At 40.8% G+C, this 20,738-nt stretch overlaps 1 protein-coding gene across 1 annotated transcript in view; it reads right to left on the reverse strand.

Annotated features, from left to right (window-relative positions):
- TBC1D1 (TBC1 domain family member 1) overlaps positions 1-18,383 on the reverse strand; it is a 100,935-nt gene extending 82,552 nt beyond the window's left edge. Inside the window, exons 1-2 of the mRNA XM_041403089.1 lie at positions 18,245-18,383; positions 10,964-11,486 (exon numbers count right to left, since the gene is read on the reverse strand). Of these exons, the coding sequence (XP_041259023.1) occupies positions 10,964-11,380 (417 nt within the window). The 5' untranslated portion in view covers positions 11,381-11,486; positions 18,245-18,383. The remainder of the gene's footprint in view (positions 1-10,963; positions 11,487-18,244) is intronic.
- Positions 18,384-20,738: the final 2,355 nt, after the last annotated feature.

Genomic DNA, 20,738 nt, shown 5'->3' on the forward strand with positions numbered 1-20,738 from the left:
TGAAGTGCCTCATTGCTGCTGGACAGCTGATCCAACAAAGGCACTTCTAACATGATAACACAACTTCTGGAAATACCTCTGAATTCAGCTTCAGTGAGAGACCTCTGAAGGTACCAACACTATTTGTACTGGAAGATGCACATTAGAACATGGTTTTCATAGTCTGCAGAGAATTAAAAGTGATGAACGGGGCTTTGCTCTTCTTAAGACTTCAGTAAATTATTGCTTCACAGACATATGGCATATGTCTATTTGGAATATTAAATAAAGAAAGAAACCTAATTTTTGTAATAATGGTGTTGAATCAACCATGTTAATAACACTCAATATATTCTTGTATTTGAATTATAATTTTTCTCGTCTGGTTTTGAAGGTACTTCTGTTCCATTAAAAATCTTTCTAAATTAATTAATTATAGGTATGGAAACCTTTTTTTTTCTATGTGAACAACACAACCGCCATTAAAAAAAAAATCTAAGGCTAAAACCAAGCTGAATAATATATTACATATTATAGGTGCTAACCAAGCAAGTGTCTACAAGCATGTTCAATGTCATTGCTGCAAGTATGTCTGTTGTCTTCAAAGGAACTAGCCTGAAGTTAAAATGCATACAGATCTCAGCCTCAAAGACTCAGAAGTAAGATTTATGTACAATTTGCTTTCTGACTCTTAAAAAAAACCTCCATTTCAGTTAGCCACAGGTTCAGATGCAAATACACCACCAGACATTCATTGCAAGCTCTACTTTACACCTTTGTACTGAATGTACCTTCCAAAAATCTCAAATGAGGAGTTATAACTCCTAGCTTTTATTCCCTCTTCCTATGCAAGTTTTTCACATTGTAAGCAGAAGCATAGCATATAAGCAACAAATGAACACAACAAACCACATAATGATTACTAAAAATACAATTTTGAAGCACATTCTGCCTGTGTGAAGCTAGTTTTGTGGGGGTCTTTTAAAGGCTGACACAAGAAGCTTGAAAAGTGTTCAATCAGTTATGCAGAAGGACCAAACTTAATCCAATGCAAGAGGAATCATGATCAGTGAAGCTGTTTTTATGACTAGCAATAAACCTCAATTACTGTCACTCTGGGAAAAGTTGGGGGGAGGGTGGGAAAGAAAGGGGAAGTCCACATCGACCAGCAGTTTCATACAAAGGACAAACCAAGTATAAGCTGGCATTATCCACTCAATCCTTGTTTCAGATCCTCGATGATCAACCTTTAGGGCAAACACACATATCCATTTAAGCCTGTATTTGTCCAGTCACACAAATCATTCTTTAGGAAAATATTTCCCACAGCCCTTCCCATAACTTGACGTCCACAGAGAGGGTAAAAAAAACAGAAATAGAGAACAACTGTGTCTACACCAGGCAAGGGAAAGAACTGATTTTACGACAATGATTTCTTACCATTATTCACTTTGACATATAACAGGATGGGAGATTGTGCCGCTAAAGTAAATACAGCAGTTATATATGCCTCCTCTGCTTTGGTTTTCTGCTCCACTACAGCCAAAGAGCCCCCATCTGATGACCTTGGGGGCACAGCATAAATGTCAGCCCAGGAAAGGAAAAACTCTAAACAAGCCAACTGCATGGAAATATAAGGAGCTATTTCAGGAAGATGATTTACTCAATATCATAATTTATGACTTGGCATCTTCATATTTGAATGTGGATGGCTTGCATTTGTCTTTTAGGGCCATTTTAAAATCTGAAAAGAAGAAAATGCAACTGCCTGAAGATGAATGTCCATGTTTAAGTAGCTCCAAGTGAGCTAAAGCCCAAGCTTCCTAATGAAACTTGCAAAGCACAGAAAATAGGAGATTTTGGTCTTATTAGTCTTGAGGAAAGATAACTGATATCAACCAGATATGAGCAAGAACCACTCCTGAGTCTGTCTGTACTAGCCCACATGACAAATACAGTCTTTGTTTATTCATGTATTTGACAAAACTTATCTTCTCACTTTTGTTAACTAAATCACACTGTCCTCAATATGCTATTGTATTGTTGTGTATGTGTGCACCACAAAAACTAATATTGTTTAAGGTAAGACAGACTGATTTTTAAATGAAAACTGTTATTTTCAAAGCAGTTTCCCCCCCTCTCTAATACAGCTACTTTGTGGCTTTAAATTGCATACAACTATCATTGCACCAAGTATCCACAAAATTAATTTAAGAACTTCACAACTGTGCATGTTTCATATTACTTAAGAGTGTTAAGTAATTAAACAAAAAATAAAAACCATCTAGTGAGTCTAGATTAGACTTTCTGACTTGAGTTCAGTGATGAACAAAACAGCATTCAAACTTCCAAACTTCTTCTAGTCTTAAATCAACTTCAGCAAGCCTCAGCAGTGGATAACTGAGAAAATACACTGGAGCTCCTTCATCATTAAGTATTTCTTTATATAGTAGTGTGCATGCAGTTTATATTCAATATTGCTATAAATAAAACAGTATTTTCTGAACTCTTAATTCTGTATACACAATTTTTATTTCCACACTCATATTTCTCACTCAGAACTTTTCCATGGGCACAAGTCTCTCAGTTGGGTTTAGGTTTTTTATTTTCCCAGCACAGTCTGCTTGCTGCACATTTGTTTGAAGCTGTAGGACTGATGAGGCTGCAAGGCAATGAGCAGACCCATTCATTTCGTTTGTGCCTTGAATCCAGCACCTTTGCAGAAATCAGACTTTACTACACCACAGTAAGGTGAGCTGGATAACTTTGTTGCTACATATTTTGTTATTGTTACAAATTGTGAAGCTGAGGACTTTCAAAATTATTAGTGTTTGGATATATGCGGATAGACAGCTTTCCAACTGAAGACCACCCACCTTGTGATGTTCGTCTTTTTAGAGCAAGGCTACTTAATCACTGGGCAAGCATGCAGTGATTTCCTCTCACACATTACTAGCAGGACAGATTTCAGTGTCAGTGACACTTTCAGAGGATATTCTGAGTTAGGAGGGACCCACAAGGATCACCAGGTCCAACTATTCAGTGAATGGCCCATATGGGGATTGAACCCACAACCTTGCTGTTACGAGCACCATACTCCAAACAAGGTGGCTCTGTGTGCAGAGGCCAAAGAAGCCTGCAAGTGTCCCTGTGCACCTCCATGCTCACAGTCTTACTTTTAAGATCTGTCATCCTACAAAGAAAGAACAACACGTTTCCTGCTTCACGGCCCAATCCCTTTGGAGTGCTCCTGGTGTGGCACTCTATTTCCCCCACCCGCTTCTGAAAGCCTTATCCCAAAATATTGTATACTCACTTTAGTTGCCAAATTTCTGTCAACTTGAAATTTGACAAAAAACATCTATGGTGATCTAGCATGGTGCACCAAATGGGTTTTGGAGCAGAATGAAATTCATGTCTTTTACCTTATCCCCTAAAGCAGATCAACACAAAGCTGGACAAACATAAGCGTCAGCACAAGGGAAAACACCAAGGAAGTACATCAAGGGATGGTTCAGAAAATAATAACAGAATTGCCTCTTTTGACAGAGGACAGCTATAAAATCTTCTCAGTGTACCATCATAGATTACACTTGAACTAAAACCCCACAGCAGTTTAAGACTGAATGAATTGGAGATCTGAGGCCAGGCTCTAGGTGGTGATATCCTGACTCTCACAAAGGTGCACATGAAACTGTTCTGTGATCATGTTAGGATGCTGATTTCATTGAAATGTTATCACTTTTCCTTTGGAATATTCCAAATGCTCTGAAACACATCACTGAGTGATACTACAGTATAAAGAATAGGGGGAAAGGTGGGAATGTGCAAATCAGCAAACAAAGGAATTAGAAGACCATGGAAAACTGACCTCTAACTTGGTTAAGATGTTAAGAGTGAGCTTCTCCTTGGAGATATGTATGGAAGCTCTTCTCTGTGTGAACATGAGCTTTTTAAAAAAAAACTCTTCTACAGAGCTGGAGATTGCTTAGATACTCTTGGCTCCAGTTACCTGTGCTGGACATCACAAGCCACAATAAGAAAAAAGAGTGGTTAGTAATCAGACGAGAGGCCATCACAAATCCACTTATTATGCTTTTGCCTCAGTTCTACTCTTTTGTATTTCCGCTACAATCCCCAACAGGAAAAGTGAAGGAACAACTGCTCCTTGTTCCTTAATAGCCTTGAACAATAAATAGCCTTGGCATGAACTCTGACCCTAAAATCAAGTGCATGTAACATCATAAGTAAAACACAGTTACCTTCAGTATTATTTAAGTTGAAAAATACATGAACAATGCCATCTGATGCAGTTTACTATACAGTTAACTATTACACTAAGATAAGAAATCACAAGAATATATAATTTTTATGTTGCTGCAGCCATAAGAGTGGGAATAGGCAATTCTTTTTACAAACCTTTTGATTAATTTCATCTTCCTTGATCAGACATTATTTCTGGCTGCAAGTCAGCAGCACTGATATTGCACAAATTATTCCTCCATGTGGCAATCACACAACATTTAGAGAAATCCCACAATATTTTTTTATAAAATGAGAGCAAACACACGAGCATTTAGCTGATGCAGCATGTCACAAAGTCACTCAAAGATTTGACAAGAGCCCCATGAAGGCTTGGAATAATGCTGCTAGGGACAGGGTGACTGGCCACTAAAGTTCCCTGCCAGAAGAGCTCACATACATGGATTGTTTGAACAGATCCCAGGATAGAACTGGTGTCATCACACTCACACTCAAGAAGCCTGTAAAGCTTGATTAATTGTGAGAGTACTGAAAGCACAGCTGTTTGTTTGCATTATACAGGATATTCTGCTAGGATTTACACAGCTAAACTTTGACCTATTTTATAAACTGGACTGTGTATGTGCACATCATAAATATGTATTTGATTTTTCATTTGTTCTGCTGCATGTTTTTTCCTTCTGTATTTTACATTTTCTTCAGTTACTATTTGGGATACAGAAGAGATGTCCTAAACCAAAAAGCAGTGCTAGGAGTTTGCAATTACACAGATTCAATCAAAAACCCTAAAGATGCATAAGGAGGCAGAAAACAGCCAAATTAAGCTCTCACTTGCACTGGCACTAGTCCAGTTACTTAATTTTGTTTCAGTGTTTTATGGTTTTTGCAAAACAAGAATCTCCCTGGATTCATCACACAGTAAAATACAGAAGAAAAAGATAACCTCTATCTTTCAAATTATCTTCCCTGAATTCATTTAAGAACAGGAAATGGTGCTATTAAAAATGAAATACTTAGTGAGGCTATACCTTAGAGTCTAAAGTAAAAATAAGTTGTGTAAGAATCGACAGTCATGAAGCCAAGCCTCACAACAACTGCTTAGGAGTTCACTGGGCCCCTGCCATTCCTTTTATAGATGAATAATGTGAAGTTCAGCTCTGTGCAGCCTCACAGAGAGCTAAGTGTTGATGATCTGAAACCAGCTTCTTCAGCACTTAATCAGATCATAAACAACATGTAACAGAGTGCTGCATTCCAGGTAAGACAGCATGATCTACTTAAGTGCATAAGCTATTTTAACTCATGAAAGTAGGTGAAGGTTGTTTAAAAGCAAAATAACTGTTAAAGCAATGGGTGGACAAAAGCCCAAAGGCCTCAGACAACAGAAGACACCACAGTTGTAATCAAAAAGCCCCACAACAGGCGAGTGCTGCATTTCAAGAAGTGCCTCAGTGAAAGGAGATGTGTTCTATCTGTGCTTGCCTTGGGGCAGATTTGGCACAGGTGAAGTCAATCAGCAGGCTCAGGTTTCGAGCAGGTGTCCCAGTCTGCTGCAACCATACAGACACTGCAACTCCCATGGTAACCCTCCTCCCCTGCCTGGGCCAAAAGCTGTCCCTGACTGGTGGCACTACAGAGAGAAGATTCAGAAGCACCACGCAGACTTGTGCATGTCTTGTGCAGCTGTGATCCTGTTTAAATTACAGGCAATATTTTTCTATTAAGCAGAGAAGTTCTACCTAGTATTTTGCCATCATAGCATTAACTGCTCTGGAAAACACAAGCATATATTACACGCTGTTATGACAACTTGTATCCAGACTCTTGGGGACAAAAAAAGCCCTAACCCACACAAACAAAAACACCAGTACAAAATGTAACCCTTTAAAAATCTGACTGAACTTTTTCAACCTTTCTTCATACTCCAGTTCTCCATTGGTAATGTCACAGACATATTTTTCTTGCAAGACATCAGGTTCAAATTTCTAGGCTTTCCCTCAAATTCTCTAAACCTCCAGTTCATATCACAGAATAAAAAAGGAGAAACTTTCATGCATTCTGAGCATCTGCCTCACTAAAAAAAAAAAAAAATAAACTAAGAAATGACAGTGCTGTCTGCCAATTTCTGCTCCACATACAGGAATTTATTTTACCCTGTGATCAGAAAGAACAAGTGGATCACACACTCTACAGACAGCTCAGAGTAGCCTCACATTAGCATACCCTATCCTGATGGGGAAATTCAACCACTCAAATATCTGCTGCAGGAAAACCACAGCAGAGCATAGGCAATCCAGCCAGTTTCTAGAGAGCCTTGATAAGAATTTGCCAACCCAAGACGCAGGCATGATTAGGAACGCCATAGTCCACCTGGAGGTGAATCTAGCAAAGGCAACAAGAAGTCTTTATAGCTATGTGGGTGACAGAAGACAGGCTTGGGAAAATAGAGCCTGCTGCTGAATGGAGCACAGGACATGGAAAAAGGCCGAGATACTAAATGTCCTCTTTGACTCAGACCTCTGTGAAACCATTAAATTTAGAACTCTTAATCTTCATTTACAATAAATATAAAAGTATAATAAAGGACAGCATAACCTTATTTGCCTTAAATCTAAACTAGCTCAGGGCATGAGTCAGATAAACTATTGACCTGTGTTCCATTTGCCAACCCAAACATCTATCAAGTAAGATTAAACATACCTAAGTAAAACAAATCATTCAATACACCAAAGAAGGATCAACATAATGACATTTGGAATTACTTTTCCAAGCTGAAAATAAGAACAGAAATTACTCATCCTCCATAATGTTTTGGCTACTTCACATCTGCTGGAGGGGGAATCCCTGCTACAGTATGCCCTTAGCCTCACGTTATCTCTTTCACTTCTTGGAGGGAATGATGTGATAAAGCAGGGCATCATACAGAAGGAAAGCTGGGGAGAATGAGCTCAGGAAGGAAATGACACACCTCACCTGCAGTTCCAAACAGTTTAGAACTAGCATATCTCAAATGTAGGACTAAAATGCCAATATTTTTTAAAGTACATAGTTTTCAACAACAACAGTGATATCAATAGCATCACACTTCTGTAGTACATAAGCAAACGTCAGTCCAGAGGCCACTGGGGAGACACAAAGGGTAGAGCATGTATGGTTTCATTTCCATTGCACTCTTACAGTAGCCAAGCACTCTCACCAAGGTGTTCAGCAAGGCTGTGTTCTTATCCTGAAGGGACTACTCTGCTAACAGATTTAGGGGAGATTTAATTTTTCCCCACCTTCACCCACCATTACTCACCTGACCTATAAGTAGCCTCCATAAGCTCCCTGCAAGCAATATAATTGAATCCAGCTCCATTCCTGAGCACCTACAAAGAGTATGCATTAATGCTTCAGCCCCACCCTCAGGCAGAAATTACTCAGTCATGAGGACACATCAGAACCTCGGCAGAATGAGGGGGTAAGGATAAGAAACTCCGCTATGTGTAACTAGCGGAAATTTACTGAAGTTCTATATGAAGGATGAACACTCCAGATCCCATGTCTGACAAATCAATTTGGACAGAAGACTCTAATCCATAAGAGAAGCTCTCTCTAGGCAAAGTAACCCATCCTTTAAGTACAAAGTAGAGTGAAATCATCTCCATATTCACTTGCTTCTTTTCAAGTAATGCCATCTCATCCTTCCCTACTTCCTGCTATCCAGCAGGGAAAGTGAGCCACACATTGCCATGATGGTACAATGGAAACAATTACAGCAGATCCTACAGAGGAAAGACAAAGACCACAATGGGGCACTACCTTTTCTTTCACTGCTACAGAGCAGCATAACAAAGAATTCATCACAAACAATCCTGACATTACTTAGTGTTAATTACCTGTCTACAGATTTTTTCTCTAAAGTGGCTATATTAGAAATGCAGCAACAAGGAACCCAAGAGCCTTGTATTCAGGAAAAACATTGCATGGCATCGAATGCACCTCCATCAACTCTAGAGCTGAGCTAAAGATGACCCAGCAACACTAGCTCTCATATTAAAGAGTAAAATAATCCCTCAGATTAATCTAATCAGATGTATGTTTTTGGTCAATTTGTATTTACAAAGGAGTAAAACAACAGTTAATGGACTGCAGTTGATCTGCAATGCTGATGCAAAAAGCCTGACCGTTCCAGGAGTTCTGTACTTTCTGCCACCTCCAGTGGTATGCCTCTGTCTGCATGACTTTCAAGTTTCTTGTCCTCCTCTTAAAGGCTTTAATTGTTTAGTCTTCTACTCAACTGCCTTTGTCTTAACATTCTAATCTACTGTACTTCTCTCACAGACATACTTCTATCCCCTTTTATTCTACTTATCTTAAGGTGAGGATATACACAGAACTTATTTGCAAAGCCACAAAGTACCTTCTACTTCCAATCCTCAGTCAGACATGACTTAATCCAAGAACTCTTCATCAAATATAACCCTACTACAGATTTATATATGCAGGCACAAAGAATTGTGGCTCTCACAGTTTACAATATTATTGTAATTAGTAATTATCACAAAAGTCTGGATGTCCAAGATTGTTGGCTAAAGATTGTTATGAACATGTAAATTCTGTGACTAAACTTATCTGGACCGCTGTGGTTCTTTTACAGACCTGAAGCAAATAGGAAAAAAAGAGTTCTTACAAACACGAGTGCCAGCACACAAATCTGCTGAGTTGCACAGACTGCAAAAGTCCAATTTCTAAAATTTATTTCCTCTGAAATGGAACATAAATTGCGCTAACAATCCTAAATTCTTTATCCCAACTCAGTGGCTTTTAACAAACAGCTCCTTCAGTTTGTAACAAAAGCATGTGTGCACTCCCTTTCAAGTTGGGCATCTGCAAAACAGGTAACATCAGTTCACTCCTGATAAATACAGAAATATCAATTAGCTAAAAGGCATTATATGACCATATTCAGGGCAAAGTAATAACACCCTACAAAGCACAAAGAACTTACTTTAAATGTGGAAATTGCACAAAATTTAAGTAAAAGAGGCAGGGCTTCACTTTAGATGGTAAGAACATCTGGCATTTCCATTACCCTTTTGTTAAAACATAGGTCCACAAATGCTGATCAGATGTCCACCCAGACTGCAAAGAAGTCAAGAGTAACAACTCTTGCACACAAGGCAAGAGACCAGGTGGAAGGCAGTTTTTGAAAGGATGGATATCTGTGTGAATCTAGAGCTAAGTAGTTAAAACAGGCATACAAAAATTGTGGATGTTGTTTCCAAAAACATGTAGAGACAGCTGGAAATTTAACTAGAGACTTAGTTTGTTCTTCATCATTTCAAACATGTCCAGAAATTTGACCAAACATGAAGAAAAAGTACTTGAATCTTTTGTTGCACAAGAAAATGCCTAAGAAAATGTACTGCAGGTGATCAGTGCTGTGTTCTCACCATAGTCCTGGAAAATCACAAGCACGAGTAAATGCAGAAGCAAACTGAAAAATGCATTTACCAGCTGCTATCCAATGCCAAGTTTTGAAATAACTATTCCTTATTTCTGCTCTTACATACATTAACTTGGTATTCTACATTTAACTTGACAGGATTTTTCACTTGAATGCTTACGATTTACAACGTATTTGCCTTTTAATTTACTGGAACTGCAGTTTTATCTGGGGGGATTTAACTAAAGCTGTTTCCATATGTTTTGAGCTGTAAGCTTGAGACCACGGATTTGGAACTGTACAATGTTTTGCTATTGGGCAGGTTGGCATAAATCCTATGTGTGGTGTATATTCACATATTACCTCCAGGGTTCTTCAGCAGGACACTTCCTATGAGTCAAGTGAGCATGCTGTTTTCCAACATAATGGAGACCAGAGTCGGCTTTCAAGAGGTGAAGGATATGTCACCATTTTGTCCTCAGCAGTTCACAATAACTTTGTGTTAAATCTTACTCATTTTATTCATTCATCAGAGTCAGTGTCTCACATTACTCTCAAACAGAAGAGATCAACAATTTTAACGCTTCCACTTTTTCAGCAAAGACACAACTGGTTAGGAACTGGTTAGGAAATGCAGGCTAAGCCAAATCTCACCCACTGCCAGACATGCGTACCCAATTCCTGTCTCACATCACACAGCAGCAAGCCTGCATGTCACAGAGGGGCAAAGACTGTGCCTTTCTCCTACTCTAAACCTGCCTGTCAGGCTTTGAGAAATATAGAGCTAGGAAAAGGTTTCCACAGAGTCCTGTTGTTAGAGATATGATACATATGGAGGTTCCACACTACCCTCTCCTCTTTCTGAGAAAGGAGGTATCTCTGTTTCCCAGTCACATAGGTCTCAGCTCAGGAAAACAGAAATTTGAGAGGTCTGAGTGCAGGATTAGATAAAGTTCACAGTGACTCGAGAGTGAAATATTAGCCCTAGTGACATCAACAGAAAAGCTCTCACTGACTTGAGGGTCAAGATTTCAGCCCATATCTCAAACTAAAGTGTTTTTTAAGCTGATGAAATTCAGGCCCTGATCCTGTAGGAGTACACACCTTTCATTTCACATATTGAGCAGCTTAAATTTCACTGAGCAATTAACATCAAATAAAGTAAGTGAGTAAGTTTTAATGAGAGCTTGTCTCTAATTCTAAGTACCACCTTAAGATTTTACAGTGTAGCGAAAGGATTCAAACAGTACAAAAGCAACTCTAGGGATGCTTGCTTTGGCTCTTTTTACTTACTTTTGTCTGATCATCAGCCTTAAATACATAGCAGATACTTCGCTGATTTGCTGCTTCATCCTTTATCAGACAAGCAAAGTAGCTTGGATCGTGGCTGTTGTGAATCAGTTTGTGGACCTGCTGTGGCTTGTATTCAAATAAACTTGAACAAATTAAAGGATCCCACTGCTGGGTTTCCCCTGTGTCTGGCTCACAACGCAAACTGGCTGGTGAAACACAAAGTCGAATTTGGCTGACGCTGGGTTCTTCTTTGGAAGACTTTGCACTGAGCAACTGGATCTCGGCCACAATCCAAGGCAGCATTGACATAGTGGTTAGGGAATGCACCGGGAGAGAACCCACGAGTTGCAGACTGAAACTTGCTGAGAAATCACTAGGTGTTTGACACTTTTTAACTTTGAAAGTTATTGGCTCCATTTTACAGTCCTTTAGGGAACGTGGACTAATTCACCAATATTTCAGTTCCATGGAATGACATTATCTGGATGTTGGATGGCTCCTTTGATTAAGGAACAGAAGAGTTCTGAAAGGAAAAGAAAGAGTTATGTAGGTGCTGGAACTCTAGGCAAAACCAACTCTCAATAACACAAATAATTAATAGCTTCACATCCAAAGAGAGCTACCATGGTCTATCTAGCAAGTTCCCCCTCTTTACACTGGGCCTTACTATTTAAGGTCCAGCAAACATAATTGTAACAAATACACTGCTTGGACAAGAGACAGTGCTGATTTAAAATTTGGTTTATGACCTTAGCTCAACTATCTAATGAGTAACTAAATTACAATGAATGTTCTTTCTAGCCTGTGTCTGTTTCATGGGCAGCCACATGTAGATCACATGGGCCTATTTCAATCCTGTTATCACAGGAAGAACTCAGCTGAGTTATTCTGACCTTCATGACAGTTGAAGTCACTGCCTGCTAAGACACCTTTACATGTGAGGAAAAAAAAAAGTCACCTTGACAACTTTCTTGTCCATCAGTGGATGACTTTGAATTTGGCTACTAACATGGAGCTGTTCCCTTAGGTATAGTTTGCCCAGTGATTATTGGTTGCAACCAAACAGATTTTTTTCAATAAATAACACCCTAGAAATCACTGTCATGTAAAAATGCAAGCAGCAGTCAACAGAGTGATTGCTGAAAAACCTGTCAGAAGGAACAATCCCTACAGCATTCTGGGAAGAACCAGATGATGATCGCAATTCATGGTTGCATTTTAACACTGGTCAGCCAGACAGGAACACTTAAATGTTAGCCTGACTGACATTGTATCATTTTCATTTCTTAAAATATCAAATGGAATATACCAAGTTACACACAACCCTGTTGTAACCCTGTTATACCCAGCAACTAGTACCACTACTGTTATTGCTGTATTAGTGCTTTTAGTAATGAAATCCAATAATTGCATTTCTTTATAAATTCCATTTCACAATTTCCATTTCATGCAGTCCATGAAAACACAAAGATTGGCATTTGTTATATACTGTTTAAACTCCTCTTTAATTGCCCCTAGTTCCAGCGGTTACATTATATTGTGTGAGACTGATGCAAGGCTGACAGGCCTGTAATTGCCTGTGTTTAAATACCAGGACACTAGTTTACCATCAGTCTTTCAATAGTTTCCCATGATAAGACTTATTAAAAACAACATAAATAGTACCAAGATATCCTTAAATAACATTTTAATTACTTTTGAACAAGTTTTGAGTAAGTGCCATCTATTTACTGTGGTAACAGTATTTCTTGTCTTTGTTCATCTACAAATATGATCAAAACCAGCACTATTTTTCTCATGAGTTTCCATTGAACTTTTTTGTCCTTCTTTTGCTCTTGTAATAACATTTTCAGACTGAGTTTCTAACAGTCTTTCACCTTTTTGAAAATGAAAGGAAATTTCAGGATTAAAAGAGCTCCAAAAATTTCAAGATTGAAATTAATGTTGAGTTGTTTAAAATGAAAACAATCTGTAGATATCCCACTGTGGAAAAATGTTTCTGCAATAATTGGCAAACTGTAAAAACAAGAGAGCTGCAGAAATCATCTTTGAGTACATTTACTTTTTGAAACTTTTTCATCTTTTGACAAATGAACACTGCGGCAGCATTATCAGTTCCAAGAATAGCAAACTTAGGAAGAGTGCAAGTTTTCAAGATACTATTCAATAAATTAATAATAAATAGCATTCTTGATGTGTAGATCAAATTTTTTAAAGTCTTCCATAAATCTCTGTGTGTGTATCTGGGCATGGGAGGTATGGGAAAAAGGGCCATGAAAATCAAGCATTTGTACACCTCATTTTAAATATACTACAATTGGGAGGGGTTTTTTTGTTTATTTCACGAATGAGCAAGAAAATAAGCATCTTGTTAAGTATACTACAACTGGGAGGGGGTTTTTTTGTTTATTTCACGAATGAGCAAGAAAATAAGCATCTTTTAGATTCATATAAATGCTTTACATCCTAAATTAAATGGCATTAAGCTGTGGCAGGGGTGATTCAGGTTGGATATCAGGAAGAATTTCTTCAAGGTGGTAAAGGAAAGGGTGAAAGGGTGGTAAGGATTGGGAGAGGCTGTCCAGGGATGAGGTGGAGTCACTGTTCCTGGAAGTGTTCAAGAAACTGGATGTGGTACTTGGTGCTACGATCTAATCCACATGGTGCTGTTCAGTCAAATGCTGGACATGATGATCTTGGAGATCTTTTCCAACATCAACGATTCTGTGGTTCTGAACGGGATAGCAGCTGCAGGAAGCACTTTTACACCTCATCAACACAGACTCCTAAACACAGTTACCATTATAGTTTTCCTTCAGCCAAGAATCAAAATGGTCTCTTCTTTCACAAACTGTTACAAACTTTTTCTCCTTAACTTCAACAATGAAAAATAGTTCAGCAACTGCAGGGAAGATGATTGGATTAATTCATAACCACCATGATGTGTAGTCAAAACTACATAAAAATCCAGGTTTTAGCTTCTAGTGCTCTTGTCACTTAGTGGCATAGATAATAATCTCAGGATAAGAAAGCCTTAGAAAACTTCATTCTTAGTTGAAAACAAGAGAACTGAGCTACCACACAGACAATGATGTATTAGCCACATACTTTTTATGGCAAATTTTTTATTTGTGTTTTCTGAAAACACTTCTTAAAAAAAATGTCGTTAAAGGCATGTAGAAATACAACAAAGTCACCCTTGTTTCTAGCAACTTTTCATGTTTCTTTTTGCTCTTTTACCCTAGATCTAATGCAGCCTCAAAGAGAAATTAATATCACAATATAATACATTATTTTGCATACTAACTCTAAGGACTGAACAGAATATAAAAACCCAAGGTTGATACTCTGTCATACTTAAACAAACATTGTACTGCTGGAATGTATTTAATATAAATGTGAAGCTTCTCAGGATTCATCTCTTTTTAACAAAAATAAATACCTTGCAAAGTCAACAGCGTAAATACTCCAATGTCTGCATTTGTTATTTCCAAAGAAAAACACTTACTACTAAATCAAACCAGTTAAGCAGAAGTTAAAATGCTAGGTTTTTTCCCTAATGTTTAGGAGAGGCTGAAAGTGCAGTTTCTCAGAGCACAAATTTAGCAGCATCAGAAAGTCTCCTTATCTAACCCACATCATTCTGCATATTACTGTTTTGCATGTTCCATCTCCCTTTCCCAGACATTCTTTGTTTTCCTCTCCTGTCACTTACTGTAAACAAATCCCACCAGAAATGATGCCAATTTCAAGCTGCTGGTGTTAATGTCCTTGAAGTTTCCCCGAGGACTAGGTTTTACTTCAAGACCATGGAGTATTTATGTACATGCTTAATTTAGACCTAAAAATAGTTTTGTTCTTCTCATCAGACCTATTCCCAGCCATAAAGTTAAGCACATATTACAGCCAAAGAGTAGCCATGCTCTCAGCCCATCCATGTCTGCCCTGACTCTACTGCTTGGAATTTTAGCACCTTTACCCATCTCTGGTTGCCACCTTTCAGTTCATCCCCTCTGAAATTTGGCTCTGCAGGTGCCATAAGAGTTTACCATACACATTAGTACAGTAGGCTCAAACAAGTTTCCTCTTCCTCCCAAGTGTCTGATTAACTCATGCTTATTTCACTTTATTTCACTTCTAATCCAAGAGGGAATAGAAAAGATATAAAAATACAGCTGTCCACTGGTTTCATTCTACCTCAGCTTTGATGTTCCTTTGGCAGCTCTAAGCACCATTCAGCTTTATTACTCTGGGCTATGCTTAGCACACTGGATGTCTCCAGTTGTTCTCCCAGTGCTCACAGACATAACTGGGACAGTTCCTCTTTCTCCTCTCCACTAGCATCTTTTGAAAGGTGTTGCTTGCCCTTGCACTCAAAACTGAGAACAGCTTGAGTGGCACTCCTCAGCTGACAGCTTTGCTGCTAAGACACAGTTTATAGAGATATAGAGAATATGAATGTTTTTGTTCCTACTGTTTAGCCTGCTTTGATTCAGCTGTATTTGCTCCATCAGCACAAGAACAGCCAGTCAAACTGTAACACATAAGATATTTACATAAACCACATTAATATATCTATTCCTGCCTTCCGTACTAGGGAACACCAGACTGACCCATTAATGTGGAAGATGCACATGGGAACACACGTGTGCCCTTTGTCCTCAGCTTCTCTTTTGCTCTCATCAACCCAGCCACTTCTCACAAGGGGGGAGGCTTAAAAAGCATGCAACACAACACTGATGGCCCTTTTCCAGCAAAATACGATATTGTGGTTTTTTAAAACTCTAACCTAATTAAAAAAAAAAAAAGTTAGTCTCTTGCTCTCCAAAATCAAGTTACATTCTCACCGTGTTATGCCACCAAGCTAAAATGGACCCCTTCAGATAGAAGTGAGGGTGATGGCAAGACAGCATGAAAGGAAGAGCTACACAAATTATTATTTCTGCTATTCTGGACCCCATGTGAAGGTACATGTCTAAGCAGCATTGCATCAGGCAGGACAGGACAGCATTCCTCAAAACTCACCCTCTCTCAAGAGATCAAAGACTGTATCGCAAGGGCAAGGTACTGGCTCCAGGTGCCAGTCGGTTAGATGGAGTCAGGTAAGCTTTGAGTTTAGGAAGGAGAATCTTGTGAGGTTATTGTGTTAGTAACCTGGGAAAGTCAGGCACTGAAAAATCAGGTTTGTGCACCTGGGGGAACACCAGGCAGATCTGGAATAGACTCAGATTAATACAGAAAAAAGAGTGGAAATAGAATGTTCTAAACCAAAAGAACACCACCCCATCACAACAACAACAACAACGAGCAGAAACTTTGACAGTGGTGAAGTGTTATCCTTCTTTTGTCCTTTCTTTTCAACTGGACTAAGTTCAATACAGACACGCAGCCAAAAGTTTTAAACTGTTGTTCAGAACATTGGTAACTGCAGACTTCACCCTCCTCCAGTTCCTTCCCTGCTTTGGTAGCAGTTGGAGTGCTGGGACTCACAGCAGAACTCACGAGCTTGGAAGATGTGTCATGCAACGAAGCAGTCAGGGCTTTCACACAGCAATGAATAAATGAGGGGTTTGACCTGGGAGCTGAACAGAAAGATGCCATCATCCTTGACCTTTGCAGTTCTTCTGAGACACAACTGCGCAGTTACTCCACATCAGGCTCAGGACATGACAGCAGCTTTAGTTTCTGTAAGTTTCTGTAAGTCAGTTTTCCTCCCCTTCAAGAAGCTAAGCAAAAAATGCAACCATACAGCAAGTTCTTAAGAAAAACAGCTGGTCTTAAATAGCACAAATTTGTTCAGCTCTTCTCTGCATGGCATTAGCACTGAACCCTGTTGACAAATGGAACCAGAGGCACTGGTACTGACTGCACTTCACCACTGATTATTTTAGCAGAAATATCATACTACTTAAGGATTATGAGGAGCCCTGGCCTGCAGCCAGAATTCTGGAACACTAGCCAGAACTAAATACCACTTGTCTCCCTCTCTTTCTGATCCCTAACTGAAATTTACATTGTCTTTGCTCAAGCTGACAGATTTCTCTATCCACCTGGCAGGATATATAGAAAAACACAAATGAGAATATATATAAAGTATGTCATGATATGGTCACTGCTGAGAACAGTGTTCAAAAAGTTTTTTTATTTAATTCAAGTGGGCACTTGGAAGAATGACACACCCCTCTTGTTGCAAGGATATTCTTTTTATCTCATAGCTACTTATTATCTGCTGTTTCCCTCTGAAGCTACGGTTTGCTGTGGCCAAAAGCATGCACAAGTCCAGAAACCAATTTGCCTCAGAAATTAGTTTTAATTTCCGTTATTTTTTCATTAAATGCTGACTTTTAAAAGACTTAATGCTTAAATGTTGTTAGCAACTCCAGACTGGGTGCTGAATAACATAACCATATACCCTGGTACTAGTTCCAGTAATAAACACGCCTAAAATATTTAGCAGTACAGCCAGCATTTATATCACTCCTCAAGTATGTTTTATAAATAGGCTATTAATAAAAAAATGCAACAAAATGGTAGCATGTTCTTGATTACAAATATACACATTTATAATCAACTATAAAATGAAGAAAATAGCTGACTGTTCCTGCCCTTAACACCTGTTGCCATTTCCTTAGTCAAGTCCACTGAAACTAATATGCTGATGATTGAAGTCTCCTGACTCAGCCTCATACAGACCTGAAGAATATATTGAGCTGTTCTATGAATGTAATGCACTAAAAAAAAAGAAAAAAAAATCTTTGTAAAATAAAGCTTGCTAGGTAAATTACATTATGAATACCGTTCACTTTTATTCAATTGCATATCCATAGCCAAAATGCCTGCATTCAACTTTGCAACTAACTAAATTAAAGTGAAAAAGTGTCAAGTCATCCACATATCACTGAATGTGTTTCACTTTCCTTCCATCCTGTCGTTTTTCTCACCTGCAAACATTTCTACTTTTGTGTATTATCCATGATTTTCAGCATTCCTATACAATAACCCGCGACAAATTTCTATTTGAGCACTTACAAGTGTTGAAAGTATAGTCATATGCATCAGCTCAGAGGTATTCGCTATTCAGAAAATGTATGATTTATTAATTTTGACCCACAATGTTCCATTCAATCTCTGGGCTTAACGCGGACACAAATCCCACCATCTGCACTACTAAAGGCTCCTACGGCAGATCTGCCATGTTAGCCTCTCTCCCAAATAAAACACAGCACACAAAGGCCTCTATCTTTTCGAACTGCGCTATAAATAACCACATTCGTTTCATACCTCTCGTGAACGCAGTTTCAAGAGATCATTCCCCGGTGGCTTAGCTGGCGAATTTAAAGGGCCACAAGAACACTGCGCCGCCGTGGGCAGACTCAAAGTTACACTGGGCCGTGCCCGGCAGGAAAGCTCCGCTTACCCCGGGAACAGCCGCTCGGCTGCTCCGAGACGGAGCGGGGTCTGGGAGGAGTTATACCCACCTATTTTGCATAGATGGGCGAGGAAACAGCACACAAGAAAGAAAAGGAACTAAAGGCACCTCAGGTCACTGACAGATTAAATTCAAGCCGGTCTTTTGGTTATTCTGATGAGGAGCCAACACTGCCAGAACAGCGGCACCGGCGCCCCCGTCCCCGCTGCGCTCCCGCCCGGCCGCCCCGTCCCGCAGCAACGTTGTTCCCTCAGCCAGAGCTGCTTCGCCGGGAGCCCCGCTCGGAGCGACGGCGGGACCCGCCGGGAGCGCGCAGCCCGCCCTTCCCGCCGCGGGCACGGAGCGGGGCCCCGGCCGGACCCGCCCGGCTCCGGAGGCTGCTCCTCCCTCGCAGCGCGGTGCCGGCACGGGCCGCCCGCGGCGGGTGCCGCACTCCTCGCCACAACTCTTCACTTCCTCTGCGCCGAGAGCTGCTCTTCCTCCTTCCCCCACCCTCCCAAAACGCTGCTCGGCCCCGCCGGCGCCGCTGCCCCGGGCCGGCCCACAGTGGGGGCACGGCGGGCCTCACCGCCGCCCCCTACCCGGCCTGGGGCCGGGGCTGCCCGGGCGCCGCTTACCGCCGCAGGATGTGCTCGCCGCAGGGACGCGCCCTCCCGCCCGCCGCCTCCTGCCCTGCCCGCTGCCCGGCCCGCCCCTACCTGCCGGCGGGCCGGGACGAGGAGGGAGCCGAGCCGCACACCCGGCCGGGCCGCTCGCCAGCGCGGGCGAAAATAGCAACAGGCGGTGGGTCCCGGCCGGGGGGGGCGGACGGCACGGGCGCCCGGCAGAGACGGCGGGCAGCCACCCATGTCGCGACAGCGGGCAGCTGAAGCCTCCTCCCCTCGCCCGTGAAGTTCCTCTCGAAGAGCATTTCGGCGACGCTGCCCCGTGTGTCTGGCACAGCCTCTGATCTCCCGCGGGAAACGTGTCGTTGTCGCCTTGCGGCAGTGAGCCGGGGCGGATGGCGGGGTCAGCCGAAGTGGCGAGCGAAGCTTGCTCGCAAAACTGGAGCCAGCCCGGCTCGAGAGCCCTGAAGCGGTCAAGTCCCCACTCGGCTGTGGGCCCAGCCCTGGCCGCAGAGCAGCCTTTTGGGAGCTTACCTGAGTCACCTCGACGGCTTCCGCAGAGAAACCACACTTGCATATGCATAAAATCATTGTAAGGGTAGGTATTAGTTGGTCTTCCAGTTGCCAGAAATGATAATGCATTAATGGATCCAGAGACTTATTATACTTCTCTGCAAGTGGAGAAGATTAAGGCATCCTACATTCCCGTTGTGCAAATCACTTCTGTACTCAGTTAATTATCAATTTCAGCTGCTACTTCTTGGCAGTAAGACCACTGACTTTCTTACTTTTAATCCTGTGCACATTTGTAGAATCAGAGCTTTCTACAGGAAATCTGCTCTGTTGGTGTGAGGGAAACAGTCAAGCAGTTAAATGCAAGCACAGTGTTGCCCCAGATTATGAAAAATAAAACAGATTTTGGTATTCAAGCACATCCCCTACTTGCTAAGTGTAGATACACACGGAGATACAAAATCCATTGTGTCTCCAAGACCTTTGGCATCTGGGTGTACTTCCTGGCACAGTAAATTACCACTTCACTGGTAAGTGAATTGAGGTGTGTAAGTAGCAGTTCACCCAAAGATCTTGTTCCCAGTCTGTGCTCAGGTCATGGTTGGCTGCTTCCACTTCAGACATGGGAATAGGTATGAGTGCCTCTTCATTTTCCATGTCACCTTTACGGTCCTTGGAAAGAGGAATGCCATTTCCTTGCAGTCAGTGCCTGTCTTCATTTTTAAAACATCACAGCTAAGGACAATGCTCTTACTCCAGTTATTACCAAATATCAGTACTGAGTCAAGAACGCCTTTTTGCTCATTTTAAGCCCGTCTGAGCATTGTATGCCTCTGGTAACCATGCTCTAGCAGAAGGTGAACTGCAATTCCCACCCAGACAGCTCCAGCACTTCAGCCGAGGCTCATGCATTCCCACATAATCAGCCAATGATCTTAGGAAGACTTTTTTTACTGTTTCACTGTTGCCTTTCAAAAAAATGTAATGAAAATTTAATGATAAAAATTTAATGAAACAGAGAAAGACTAATTCTCACTTTTTGGAAAATCCTTGAACAACAGAAGCCAATACTAGAGCATCACAATTAAAAATACTTTCTTCTTTCTCCTCTTTGATACTGGGAAAGAAATCAGCCCCAGAATGTTCAGCCTGCCTGCAATGAATGTTACCTAATCATCGCCTTTCAGACTACTTTGGACAGCATTCCTTCTCTGCTTCCTGATGAAAC

The sequence above is a fragment of the Onychostruthus taczanowskii genome, unplaced genomic scaffold (genome assembly GCF_017590055.1).
Source record: "Onychostruthus taczanowskii isolate IOZ18803 unplaced genomic scaffold, ASM1759005v1 scaffold2, whole genome shotgun sequence".
NCBI lineage: Eukaryota > Metazoa > Chordata > Aves > Passeriformes > Passeridae > Onychostruthus > Onychostruthus taczanowskii.